The sequence below is a fragment of the Rhinolophus ferrumequinum genome, chromosome 23 (assembly GCF_004115265.2).
Source record: "Rhinolophus ferrumequinum isolate MPI-CBG mRhiFer1 chromosome 23, mRhiFer1_v1.p, whole genome shotgun sequence".
Classification (NCBI taxonomy): Eukaryota; Metazoa; Chordata; class Mammalia; order Chiroptera; family Rhinolophidae; genus Rhinolophus; species Rhinolophus ferrumequinum.
The window spans coordinates 12338379-12352175 of NC_046306.1; the positions used below are offsets into that span (position 1 = coordinate 12338379).

The window sequence follows — 13797 nt, forward strand, 5'->3', positions numbered from 1 at the left end:
CGGCCGCGTGTTGCCAAACACCCTGATGCTTAGAGGCCTTATGTGTGTGTGTGGGTGGTCGGGGCTTCCTCCAGGGAGGGGCCGCGTCGCAGGTGTGGACTGGGGATGATCATTCAAGGATTGTTCTCGGGCTGGAGAAGTGCCAGGCAGACGAAGGGGAGCAGGTTTCAATGGTCTGGGGTTGGAGAGCGGAGGGGAGCGTTTTTTGTACAGCGGCGCCTGCAGTTCAGTCTTTGAAAACGGTAGATTTTAATGTGCTGCGTATTTAGCCTCCGGAACTGGAGTGGGCTTAATGCGGGGTCCCGGAAACCCGATAGCAGGAGGAGGTTTGGCCCATGCTACTCCTAGCACTCACCCACCAGGTCTCTCCAAGCCTGGACCCTAGGGGCTGCCTCTTGCATCTGAAGACATCAGAATGAAGACTTGGACCATGGATTCCCCGAGCCCCAGGGAGCTGGGCTTCTCTACCCAGACTGGTGGTGATTCTAGGATGGGCCGGGGTAGCAAGGGTTTAACAGCTGTGAAGTTTCCCGGGGCTCCCCTTAGCTCTCCTTTAGGTAAGACGACCCTGAATAAAATTTGAGCGATATATCGGTGGTAGAGAAAATTACTTTTCCCAGGTCACAATATAGGGTAGTAGAAAGTGCATGAGTTTTGCAGTTAGAAAGATCTGAGTTCAAATTCAGTGTGATGTGATGATTAAGAACTATGGAATTGGACTGCCTACCTTTGTTCTACCACTTACTAGTTGTGACTAACGTTTCTTTCGGTGCCTCAATCTCCCTATCTGTAGAATGGGGATAATTCATGTAAAGCACTTAGAACTATGGCACAAGTAAACCCTCAAACAATGCTATCTGTTGTTACTGTTATTAGATTCCAGCAGCCACCACTTGCCACCACTTATGACCTTGGGCAATTTTTCTCAGCCCCTCTGAACCACTTTTCTTACCTCTGCACGATTATTGTGAGGATTAAAATAAATAATGTATGCAAAGCACATATTAGGTCATCAACAAAAGTTAATCATCTCCATGCTCCAATATCTGTCTTAAAACAGTAAGGCGACTTCCTGGCACAGAACTCTTTGGCGCTATTGAGAAGGTTTTTACCTTGAGCCTTGAATATTCCCTGCCCTTTAACATCACTGGGCTAAGCGGTGCAGTGAACACTATTCGATATCATGATTGACTAAAGTCATAAGCAGTTAGAGAAAAATAAAAAGAAATAGAGCAAGAGGAGATAAAAGGAATATACATACATGGTTTACACTACAAAAGTCATAACAATTGTTCTTTGGGGTTCTGTCAACTAGCCTTCACATGGTCCAAGAGTGGTCTATGTGGACCAGAGAGACCAAGATACAGGGTTTTTTGTGCATTTGTATTAGTTCTGAACATTTAACTCAAATATGGCTTTTCTGTAGCCTTTTGATAGTTTCTAAGTAGTCTGTCCCATTCTCTGTTTTCTAGTTTGCTAGGGTGATAGGAGAAGTCACAGTACATCTTATTAGCTGTGGTTATTTTCTTGTTAACTCTCTGGTCCTTCCCTCTGTCATTGCAGCGGTAGTCGTGTCCTTCCAAGGCCCTTTCACTCTCTCTTTGATCCTTTGTTCAATGGCCATCCCTGTATTTTCCCAGGGTCTTCATCAGTGTCCACGGGTGTTGCATATATTGCATGACAGAGTTTGATCACCATCATCACATGTGCCCTTTGGTAGTGCCAGGAATCTTCCCACACACCAGCAACCAATCATTTTTCTTCTTGTCAGGAGCAGCCATCCTTGGGGACTGTTGCGAAAGGGAAGACTTCGGGGCTGGGCGGAAGCTGGTCTCCCGGTCCTGCCTTCCCTCGGTTGATACTCCGGGCAAGGGGCACACCCCCGGCCTGGACCGAGCTCTCCTCTCGGCACTCAGCATGATCATCATGAGCTGCCTCTTCCTCCTGAATGCACTTCTTGCTCTTGGGTCCCTGACACCCTGGGTGACTGCAGGAGAGCATGGTGAGCTATCATTTGGGATCCCTGGCTAACAGGAACAGGGCGTGACTAGAGAAGTCATTCCCTGCCTCCCCACAGTGAGGGGCCTCATTCGTGGAGATGGCCATCTCTGCAGGATGGGACTGGATGCAGAGTCTTGGGACAGCCAGGGTGGGTCTTCCTGGCTTTTTTTACCTTCCCTGGCCAAGAAGATAGTATTGCCAGTCTGCCTTTCTCCTAGGGTTCCTTAAGAAAGAATAGGATCACCCCAACCTTTCCATCTGCAGAATGGCTGGTTCTTTAGTAGGTGTGTGTGTGTGTGTGTGTGTGTGTGTGTGTGTGTGCTTGCATAGGAGGGGGAAGTGTTTAGATAGGAGTGCTTGGAGAGGCTGAAAGTCCTTGAAGTACATTTGGCTTCCATTCCCCATTTCTTGAGGCCTGGCCAGTTATCCTAACCTTGTGTGATATCCTTTGCAGTGAAAGAAGGAGAATGCCCTCCTGATAAGAACCCGTGCAAAGATCTGTGCCAGGGGGATGAATCGTGTCCAGCTGGACAGAAGTGCTGCTGCACAGGCTGTGGTCGAGTCTGCCAAGGAGACATTCCTAAGGGTACGTAGGCATGAGGGGCAAAACCCAAGTGTGCTTTCTAAAGGAAGACCCAGAGGGCTTCCTATATTCTAGATTGGCTCTAGAAATCTAGCTTGCCTAGAGCACCTCTTCTTTCTGCTTTTGGGGTCTCTTCTGCTTTAATCACTCAGTATCCCCAGGTCTTTGCCTTTTGTCAGGAAAAAGCACAGGACTGATTATCTCTGTCTTTTACTTTGAACTCAGCGTTCCTGGGAAGGCTGGAGGGCAGAGTTATGAAGGGAAGCCTGTTTAAGATAGTGATGAAAGGAGTACCCTTGAGCCAGGCAGACCTTCTTAAGCCTTACATAAGCCTTACATAGCTCTTTTTAAGTGTTAAGTTTTTAAGCAGTCAATTTCCTCATCTGTAAAACGGGGATAATTGTTTGTGCCTCATAGAATTGTTGCAAGGACCTAATGAGGTTCCCTGGCACAATGTAAGCGTAGTAAGCGTTACAGTAAACGTGAGCTGTTTTCCTTGCGGTCGTCATTGTCTCTCTTTAGCACCAGGGCGGAGAGTCCTAAATGAAGTTGGGGCTTCCTTCCTCTGATTTTCCCATTTTCCCATCTGCTGTGCCTGTGGGTGTCACTGGGCACCATTATCTCTTTTTTTGTGGCTGTCTCCTGTTTCGCTACAGGGAGGAAGGGAGATTGTCCCAAGGTTGTTCGGAAACAATCCTGTTTTAAAAGGTGCGTCACTGATGAGACATGTCCAGGCGTAAAGAAATGCTGCCCGTTTGGCTGTGACAAGAGCTGTGTAGTTCCAATCTCCAAACCAAAGCTGGGTAAGAAGCTCCGCCCGGGCCCCACGGTCGGCTTGGCCCCCTTATTTGTCTCAAATATGCACATACCATTTTGTGGTTGGTTGTACTGTACTCTGAAAAACAATAAGTGCCTCCTCTATTCTAGACCTTTTCTAAGAAAAGATATACAAAGGGTACCCAGGCCATGATGGGTGGTGGTATGTGTTCGAGGCAGGCAAAGGAGGATGCCAGAAGGGAAATCTTGGCATCTCTTGTTCTGGGGCAGATTTAAAAGCTGTTGGGTAGTTTCCAGTTGATACCTATGCAGGACTGCACACATTTCCCCACTCACTTGCTTCTGAGACTCTGTCTCCTCTGTCCACACACAGGATAGCCATCGCCTGTTGGAAACGGGTTCGATTTTATTCTGATGCTGATAGAGAGGTGTTTGAAAGGGATTTCTTCTCCCTCTTGCAGGATCCTCATGACCTAGTTCTCCATTTCTGCATCATTCCTTTAAGAAATATTTATTGATCCAGTGGTGGGTTCTGGGTATAATGTGGTGAGCAAAGCAGATCCAGTCCCTGCCTTCATGGGGCTCATAGACTAGGGGACGGGGGAGAAAGAGGCTTAACAAATAAGTATGCAAGTAAATATATAATTTCAAACCGTAACCAGGACATGGAGGAAAATTAAAGGGTGCTGAGAGATAGAATAACGCGGGACTCACTTTACATGGGGTGGTCAAGGAAGGCCTGTGTGAGATAGTGACATTTAACCTGTGACCTGGAGTTGAAGTTAGCCAGGTGAAGATGTGATACACATTCCAGGAAGAGAGAAGCAAGCTGAGAAGGAACTTGCCACGCTTAAGGAACTGAAAGAAAGCTGGTGTGGTTGGAGTAGAGACAGGCAGAGAGAGAATGACTCCAGGTGAGGACAGAGTCCGTTAGAATAGGGAGGTGACAGTGGGGATAGAGAAAAGGTGACATGGTTGAGAGAATTGGAAGGTAGAAGTGACAGAGCTGTCTGCTCTAGTCCTTGCCTCCTGCCCCATTTCCTTGAGAGGCCCCCAAAAGGCATTAGAAATTCTGATTTGTCTCCTGTGACTAGCCCCTTCTCATTTCTCTCGTGTTTCAGGATTTTCATGGCTACTTTTGCTTGCTGTGCTTCCAAATATATTTTATTATCATATTGTCTATTCCCTTCTCCCTCCAAAATATGAAGACTACTTTTATTAAAGAGGTGTTCGATGTAAAAATTAACTTAGGGAGCATTGACATTTTTGTAATGTTGAATCTTTATGTCGTCCCATTGTTCAAGTGTATTTGGTGTATTTCAGGGTGTTTTCTAGTTTTAAAGTATTTCTTGATAAGTTAATGCCTAGGTTATTTAATTACCTTCTTTGCTATCTCAAATGGGGTCTTCCGTTATGTCTTCCATTATGTTTTCTAAAGGAACTGGAACCATTCTCTAATCTGAGTACATGTGACAGCATATTACAATGAAAAAGCATAGATTTTTGTTGCCAGAGATTTATTTGGGTTCAAGCCTGAGGCTCACCAGTTACTCGCCAGTGGGTCCTGGGTCAGTAATTTCTTCTGCTTCTCTGAGTCTCAGTTCACTTCACTGTAAAACAGAAAGAATGACCCTCGGAGGCTGTAATGATTCAAAGTATGTAAAGTGTTTGGGCCTTACTATACGTTAGTTCCCTTCCTCTTGCCTTCTAAGGTCGGCTTTGTCAGGAGCACAGTTTCTAACCACCCCTTTCATCAAGAACCAGGATCATCTTCTCCTCCCCTGATCACTTCTCTGAGACGCTGAAACTCCACAACCCGTGACAACCTCTTTCCTTCCAGCCAGACCTCCCCAGGTAGCAGGTCCCTTCCTGTGTCCAGTGGAGTTGTCTGTGCCTGGCTTAGGCAGCTCTCTTGGGCAGCCTGCCCATGAGAGAGAATAGAGGGTTGTACTCCTTGCCAGGACTCTTGAGGCCCCGCTGTGGAACCAGAGCCTGGGAATCTGTCTCAGGCAGGTCACTCACTGCCAGCTTGTAGGGCCCGGGACAATCTGCCCAGTGTTTGAAGCTGATGGCCGAGTTGTGGGGGCTGAGGATGAGGCTGGCACCCTGGCCAGGCACCTTTGTGAGCTGCTCTGGGCCCTGGCCAGCTCAGATGGGGCTTCCTCTGTCCTTGGAGTTAGGCAGGCTTGGGACAATGATCTCCCTGCAGAGATCCCAGAGCCCGCTGGCTGAGAGGGGGTTCCTAGTCTGGTGGGCAGTAGTTAACTACTTTTCTACAGTTCTGGTCCTGGAGGAGGGCTGGGCACTCACCTAATGGGACTGGTTGCTACACCCAACTCCATAGGAAACTCTCCTTCCTGGGCTTTCCCTAAACTCTGATATTGTCAGAGGTTTAGCATAACCTGTGCTGCTCTGTTGGGTAGGGTGGAGGGACACCAGGTGGCCCGAGGGCAAAGGGCAGATGCTAGGACCTGCTCCCATGAGGCAGTTCTGGTCTGAGCATGGGTCTGAATCCTGGCTCCTCTGCTTGCTTGCTGTGTGGCCTTGGGCAAGTCCTTTCATCTTGCTCAACCTCAGTCTTGTCATCTGTAAAATGGAGATAAGGATATTTATCTCATAGAGTGATACTGCAGTATCTTAGTCTGTTTGGGCTGCTGTAACAGATACCATAGACTGGGTATCTTGTAAATAGTGGACATTGATTTCTCATACTTCTGGAAGCTGGGAAGTCCAAGGTCAAGGTGTGGACAGATTCAGTGTCTGGTGAGGTCCTGCTTCCTGGTTCAGAGACGACCAACCATCTTTTTGCTGTGGCCTCACATGGCGGAAGGGCAGTAAGGGCGTGAATATTCATGAGGGCTCCATGCTCATGACCTGATCACCTCCCAGAGGCTCCACTTCCAAGTACCATCAATTGGAGATTGAGTTTCAACATATGAATTTTGGGGAGACACAAACATTCTTTCTATCACATGCAGTTTAGAAGAAATGCATTTAAAAAGCCAATGCAAAAAAAAAAAGCCTATGCTAAAGCTGCCAAATAATGGTCATGTGGTTATGCCCAGAACCTCTCTGCTCAGGTTCCCTCCCCACCTGGCTGAAGTCTGACCTGTCTGTTCACTCACTTATTCATTTATTCAATATATAGCGAGTTTCTCCCCCACCCAGCACATGGACGTCTCATGGTGAGCAAGGCAGCCATGGTCCTTGTTCTCATGGTGTGAGACACAGGAAATAATCATCAACAAATATTCAAAACCACAGGGAAACGAAAAGAGGGGCACAGAGGAAGTGTCATTTTAACTTGGAGAACAAGAAGGAGCTGGCCATTGGGTGGGGAGGCTGTGAAGAGGGAACTGCAAAGGCAAAGTCTGTGAGGTGGGGAAGAGCCTCCTGTTTTTAAGGTCATCAAAGGAGGTCAGCGTGGTTGGATAAAAGGGAAGGAAAAGGAAGGTGGTTCTAGCTGAGGCAGAGTCCAGACCTTGGGGGAGTCGCCAGGGCTCTCTCTAGGCTGCATTAGAAGTGCAATGGGAAGCCTTTGGAGGGGGTTCTAAAAGCAGGAGAGGCCTGGTCCAGTTTTCACTTGAAAAAGACCACTCTGCCTTTGTGTGAAGAATGGATGGGCAGGTGGAGAAGATGGCAGGCCTGTGAAGGTGCCATTGCGACAGGCTGGGCAAGAGGTGATCAAGGCTTAGACCGGGGTGGTGACAGCACGGAGGCAGACAAGTGACAGACTTGAAGCACTTTGGAAGGTACAGTGGACAGGACTGGGTGAAGAAGTGGGTGGACGTGGGTGCTGAGGAAGGGCACGTGTCAAGAGTGGTGCTTAGGTGTCTGGCCTGAGCAGCTGGGTGAGGTGGTGTTCCTGCCTGAGAAGAGGCCAACGTGGGGAGGGAGAGGTTTCGGCGCGACATGTGCAGTACGTCCTTTGTGTGCATTGATGGCATGGACTCCCTGTGGGTTTGCATGACCTTTTCCTGAAAACTCACGGGTGGGAGTTTGGATTTTGAGAGTGTTCCTACCACTTTAACTGATGCGAGTGGTGCACGCGAGGCAGGGAGTGCACCAGCCCCAAATAAAAACCTGGAGTCTAATGAGCTTCCCGGGTAAACAACACATCACACATGTTGTCATGCGTCCTGTGTGGCTCCACTGGGAGAAGACTCTAGGAAGCTGGTGCCCGTTTTCCTCTGGATTTCACCTCATGGACCTTTTTCCTTTGATGATTTTGCTTTCTATCCATTGCTGTAACAAATCAGAGCCACGAGTGTATGCCGAGTCCTGTGAGTCCGAGAGAATCACTGAACCGAGGATGGCCTTGGGGGCTCCTGACACACTGGCTTGTTTATAACTTTTCCTAACCCCTAAAACTGTCCATTACCGGGTCTTCTCTTTTGGAAGAATTCAGCTGAGTGAGTCTCAGCGCTTGTTGATTTGATTTTGGGTGACGCTCGTAGAGTGTAGGGGGTCACAGTGATGTGGCTTAAAAGGGCACCCCTCGAGCCGGGGGATTGGGACCCAATTCTGTCACCATTGACGTCAGGCCAGTCCCTCTTCCTTCCTGGATGTCTGTCTGTCTATTTGCAAGAGGAAAGGAGTAAATTTGATAGCTCAGAGGGCCCTTGTTGGCTTAAGAAGTTTTGGAAATTCACTTTTCTGCCAGCCACTGCCCTCATTCCCCAAGACCAGGCACAGAGACCAAAGCTCTGCTCTCTTCCAGCAAGTGTGCTCCTCACCTTGGTCACTTCAGGGCCACGCTCAGCAAAGTGGTGAAATGTGGGGTGCATGCTCTTTCAGGCACCCACTGTCTAGGGCCCATGGCATAACTCCATGGGAAGTTTGTGTTTTCCACCAGGGAGAGTTTTTTATGCCCAGCCTTCTCAACTGTGGGATACAAAAAGCTTTGTTCTTTGTTAAATGGATTTTACTGTCTGTCAAGCAGGTGGGGAGGTGTGAGGATTTACATCTGGTGGTTATAGTGACCGTACTCGTATTTTCTGAATAAAACATCAAGACACATAGTTTTGATGTGATCTGACAATGGCATAGAATATTGGAAATCAGGGCTGTTCAGGAAAATCCTAGGACGCAGGGTTATTATACCTTGATTGTTTAGTTGTGCTTGTTCTCCTTGGAGGCCAACACTTGCTTTTTCCATCATGGCAGACTTCCTGGAGCCAGCCATGTGCAATCATACTTACACGTTTCTACTCAGAGAGGCACTGGGCCAGTCCTGCTTTGGTTTTCTACAAAGCCTTTCCTTGCCTGTCACTTTTTCTTCCATTAAAAAAAACCTTGAAATAAACACTGAGATGAATGACTCATGGTGACTTGGTTTGGTTTGGATGGGGCTTCTTTGGGTGTGCCTGCTCCCAGGGACTTGGCCTGGCGCCTGCATGCTTTCAGGCTGGTGTAGCAGAAAGTGCTTCACTGCACACCAAGAGGCCGAGTTTTGTCCTGCTCCGCCACTGACTCACTCTGTAATTCTGGCCAAGCCCCTTCTCTTCGCTTGAGTTTCATTATCCTCATAGGGGCGGTAAAGGGGCACCTCAGGAAAATGGGGCTGTACACAGCAGAAAATTAACCAAATGGGGTTTCGTTTTGCTGGCGTAACAAGAAGCACTGAAGTAGGCGCCAGGGCTGGGGTGGTGGCTCCATGATGCAAACGAGGACGAGGCTATTTCTGTCTTTCTCCTCTGCGATCCTTGGCTTGGTCCTCATACTACTAGTTGTCTCCTGGTTGAAAGAAGGCTGCTCTGCCTCCCTGCGTTACATCTGTCTTTGCTCTGGAAGTAGAGAGAAGTGAAGGTCAGTTTGGAAGCTCTATTCCCTATATCAGGAGTGCAGACATTTTCCCAGCTTATGTCTTAGTTTGTGGTCAGCCCCTAGTTACTAGGGAATATTGGGAAGCAAATCATTTTAGCTGACTGGGCTCATTGCCTCTCAGAACAAACCCGGGGCTCTGTTCCCTGTATTTGTTATCTACTGCTGCATGTCAACCATCCCCATTTTAGTGGCTTACAGAACCATAGTGTATCCTTCTCACACTTGTGTGGGCTGGCTGGGCTTAGTGGGCAGTTCTTATACCCACGTGCGTAGCTGAAGTCACTCACGCACCTGGGGGCTCAGCAGGGAGCTTGCCTGTGGCTGGAATGGACAAGATGCCTCTCTCCACCCAGGTTCTCTCTCGTGGGGCTTCTCATCATTCTGTAGTCTAGCCAAGGTGCTCTACAGCATGGCAGCTGGTTTCCAAGAGGGAGTATTCTAAGAGGACAAGCCCCAATACGCAAGTGCTTATCAAGCCTCTGCTTGTGTCAGTCACACTAGCTGATGTCCTGTTGGTCAAAGCAAGTCACGTGGTCAAGCCCAGAGACAATGTGGGAGGGGCCTATACAAGGGCATGAATCCTGGGAGGTGGGGTTCATTGGGGGCCACCCGTGTAGGTGTCTGACACAGTAAGAAAGGAGGGAGAATGAATTTGGGGTTGGCAGTTAGTATGTTTGCCACAGTGGGTTGGATCTCAACAATGTTTTCCAAACTGCAAGTCTTGAAATGAGTTTGGTAGCGTATGGTCTACATTAAAAAAAGAAGAAATAGAGAGAATATAAAGTATCAGCATTGCATATACATGTATGCACATATATACATATCTTTTAAACGTACATCTGTATTAACACACACAAGGGATACAAAGAAAAATGTATTTTGGACTCAAGAGTCACAATAAAAATAGCTGGAAACACTGGGTTTGGGCTTGAGCACTGGGTCCCAATGCTCTGATTCTATGGCAGAGTTTGGTGGTGAATGTCCTGCTGACCCCCTTCCGTGTGAGGAGCTGTGTGATGGGGACGCATCCTGTCCTCCAGAGCACAAATGCTGCAGCACTGGCTGTGGCCACATCTGCCGTGGAGACATTAAGGGAGGTATGTTGGCTCTTTGGGGAGGAAATCCTTAAGTTCTGGAGTCAGTTTGGGAGGGAGCCATCTGTGGCCTTCTTGTCTTTCTCTTCCTGGGAGGAGTCAGAGTTCTCACCCTGCCTGTCCTCCTGGCCCCTCAACCCAAAGCATCCCCTCCTCCGAGGGCCAAGGGCATTAAGGAACTAGGGGAAGGCAGTGCGGGGCATAGGAAAAATCCCTGGGCCGCAGGACAGGCAGCCTGGCTTCCGGTCTTGGTTCTGCTGCTGATTTGCTCTGTGACCTTGGGTAAGTAAACCCCTCTTTTTGAGCCAGTTTCTTCATCTGTAAAATGAAGGAGTTGTCCAGGACACTGATTTTCTCACCTGATTCTTAGCACAAAGCTTCCCCGCCTCCAAAAGGAAATCTTACTTGGAAGCAACATATATGCAACAGATAAAAACATTCCTGATCTGATTTATTTGTTTTTTCAATGTATTTTTTCCAACAAGTCTATATTTTTGAGTGCTCCTTTTGTGCCAGGTACTGTGGAACTCCATTTCAGAGTCACTGGCCCAGATGTTGTCTTTAGACATCATTTAGGTTCCCAGGCAGTGGTCAAGGCTCTGGGGACAGAGTCTTGTCCTTATATAGCATACAGTGTATCAAGGAAGGCAGACAACTAAATAAGGGCTTATAATCAAGTGTGGGGGCCGAAGTACAGAGCAGGCACCAAGCCTTGTTTAGGGTGGTACAGAAGCGTCCCTGAGGAAGTGACACCGTGAAGCCCAAACTTGGGGCGACAGTGGTGGTCTGGGAGCCTTGCTTTTTTTACATTCCACGCAGCCCATCCCCAAGCCCACAAAGAGCCAGACCCTGACGTACCCCTAGGGAACTCCCTGTGGGACCCCATTTGAAAATGGTTGGTCCAGGTGCTCTCTTGGGGCCCTGCAGTTTCTCAGATGCTCCAGCTTCAAGGTTTCCCAAGCCAGGTCTTTAGTTCAGATCTAGTGAGAGTCAGGGATGAATTCACCTGGAGCCCCGTGTCTGAGTTCCACATGGGAGTTTGGAGTCAGTGGAGCCAACCATCCTGTGCCTGGTATCCCACAGGGCGGAGCGGTGAGTGTCCACACATTTTGGTGGGCCTGTGCATTGTCAGCTGCATATCAGATGAGGACTGTGGAGCCGGGGGTAAGTGCTGTAAGTCAGGCTGTGGCCGCTTCTGTGTCCCGCCAGTTCTGCCAACCCCACTGGACGTGAACCCCAACTGCACCATCAGGTCTGATTCTGAATTAGGTAAGTACCTTCCAATGTCGTCAGTAACAATAGACCTAACTACTATGTACAAAGCATGGGCTCAGGTGCTAGGCAGGGGACTTCAGAAGGTCAGGACAGAGTTATTGCCCTGGGGAGTCTAGTTGGAGAGAAAGACCAGATGTCACAGATCATGTATCACAGAACTTGCTTAGACAGTCTGGGTTTATAGGCTTTCGGAGTGGGTGTGGCTCCTTGGGAAGGTCTTTCTGCTAGAAGCAGGATGTGATCTGGGCCCTAAAGGCCTGGCAGGATATGACAAAGGGAGGACAGCCCAGGGAACACGCTGGACAGGCAGCCTGGGGACTCTTAGCAAAGGAACAGAGAGCAGAATGTATGTGACAGGTTTGTGGAGGTGGGGAGGGGGTGGAGTGAGGGCGGGTAAAGGGACAGAGATTGTTTTTATAACAGGAGATATAAAGTTGACTTCTGCACGATAAGAGTCTTCAATGCCCCCTTGGACTGGGTCGTCTAGGAAGCAGGGAGCCACTTAAAGCTTCTGAGAGCAATAGTATATGCCAAGCTTCTATAGGGGAAGGGGACACATAGGGGGAGGGGAAACACATGGGGGGAGGGGAAACATGTTGGGGAGCAGCAGCCAGGAGGCAAAGTTGTGACTTGATGTTTCTTCTTCTTGCAGAGGCCCCGGTGCCCTAGCTGTCCCAATTTGTCCAGGGCTTCTTTGGTGACTCCCAAGTGGCTTGTCCGGGCAGCCAGGAGAGGATGGTGTCCTGGGCTTGTGACCCTCCCAGGGGCTCTCGCTGCCCTCTCTGCTCCGCTTCTGTTCCTACTGCTGCCCAAGCATAGGAAACAGCTCTGGGGTTGGGCAGTGGATGTGTGGTGCTTCCTGTCCCCAATAAAAGCTGACGCTGATCCTCTTGCCTGTGCTGTTTGAGGGCTAAGATGGGGAAAGAGCTAGGTGGTCTGAGCATGGCTGTGGGATTATGGGACTTACTTAGGAAGGATAGGCAATCCATTCTTTTTGGGAACACTGAAAAAGGGTGCTGGGTGGGTATGGCTAGGGGAGAGATGGGTAGAAGCTAAACCCAGGGTGACTTGCCATGAGGTCTCTGTCAGGCCCTGGGAGTGGCATAATCAGGCCTCTTTTTGGGCTTGCTGACCTTTCTCGTATCAGAGGATGTGGGTTGGGAATAGAACTGAGATGAGTGGCTAGTTTATTGCAGTCCCTTGGATGTTCCCACCTTGGACCTCCTTCCTTGGGAGCCAGCCCTTGGCTCCAAGAAGCTTCTAGTAGCTTCACTGGAGGGAGGGGATGTCTTTAGTTTCTTGGAACCAAGATAATTTTTAAAAATTGTATTTTTTATGTATACAAAATGGATCGTATTCTATCAGGGGTGCCAAAAAGATGTATACAAGTGAACACTTTGGTCAACGTTGCTCAAGCAGCAGTTCGCCATAATCAGAAGTGTCTGGACGCTGATGGTAACCACTTTGAGCACCTCTTGTCATTGCAGAAGTCAAATGTGACCTGTATTCATCTTTTGTTATCGGTATATATCGAATATTATAATTTTAACAGTTTTTCTTTCTTAAAATGTATATGCATTTTTTTGGCGTCCTCTGTATATCTTGGAGATCTTTTATGTCATCACATACATTCTTTTACTCAAACTCCCTGACAACCGCTTGTTGGACATTAATATCCTCGTGTGACATATAAACCTTGGCCTACTTTTGCAGGTAAATCTGGGTAAATTCTTAGTACAATTCTACTTTCTTAAATAGAGCTTAGCAAAAAATGGGCCCTCAATAAGTATTTGTTGAATGAATAAAGAATGAAAGTAATAGAAAATCGAATCGCAGTGGCTTAGCCAATAAAATCATTCAATATTCTATCAGTGGAGTCCGGAGAGAAGCAGTAAAGCTGGTTAAGCAGCTCAACCCCAGCACTAAGGACCAGACTAGTTCCTTCCTTCTCCACCCTCCTCAGTGTGTTGGCTTTTGCCCTTGTGCCGGTCGCCTCATGGGTGCAGGATGATTGCTGCAGCTCTAGACATCACAGCAGATGAAGGTGTATAGAAGGCAGTGGTGAAAAGACTGCCTTAAATGGTGCTTGAAAAATTATCTCAAATGGCGCTCTCGGACATCATAAAAATGGCCGCATGAGGTGAGTCTCTTGAAATCTCCCCTGGAATTTACAACAAATTGAACAACTGTAACACCACAAAGGACTCCCTGTGCAGCAGACAGGCAAGACTAAGAGGCTCA

General features: G+C 48.3%; 1 protein-coding gene across 2 annotated transcripts; it reads left to right on the top strand.

Moving 5' to 3' along the window:
• The first annotated feature begins 34 nt into the window (after positions 1–34).
• WFDC3 (WAP four-disulfide core domain 3) lies at positions 35–12434 on the top strand. 2 transcript variants are annotated; one of them, XM_033095221.1, is made up of 7 exons: positions 35–557; positions 1772–2002; positions 2456–2587; positions 3241–3387; positions 10153–10284; positions 11365–11550; positions 12209–12434. In XM_033095221.1, the coding sequence occupies exons 1-7, from the start codon at positions 416–418 to the stop codon at positions 12223–12225; spliced, it is 987 nt and encodes a 328-aa protein (XP_032951112.1). In that variant the 5' UTR covers positions 35–415; the 3' UTR covers positions 12226–12434. The 2 variants fall into 2 exon arrangements, with proteins under 2 accessions (XP_032951112.1, XP_032951113.1); XM_033095222.1 differs by lacking the exon at positions 3241–3387.
• The last annotated feature ends 1363 nt before the right edge of the window (positions 12435–13797 follow it).

Excerpts from the sequence above, each read along its gene's own strand:
- WFDC3 (XM_033095221.1), top strand. The coding sequence starts at position 416 with ATGAAGACTTGGACCATGGATTCCCCGAGCCCCAGGGAGCTGGGCTTC. Across the intron at positions 558-1,771 it reads TCCCCTTAGCTCTCCTTTAG|GAGCAGCCATCCTTGGGGAC; the intron begins GTAAGACGACCC and ends TCTTCTTGTCAG. Across the intron at positions 10,285-11,364 it reads CCGTGGAGACATTAAGGGAG|GGCGGAGCGGTGAGTGTCCA; the intron begins GTATGTTGGCTC and ends GGTATCCCACAG.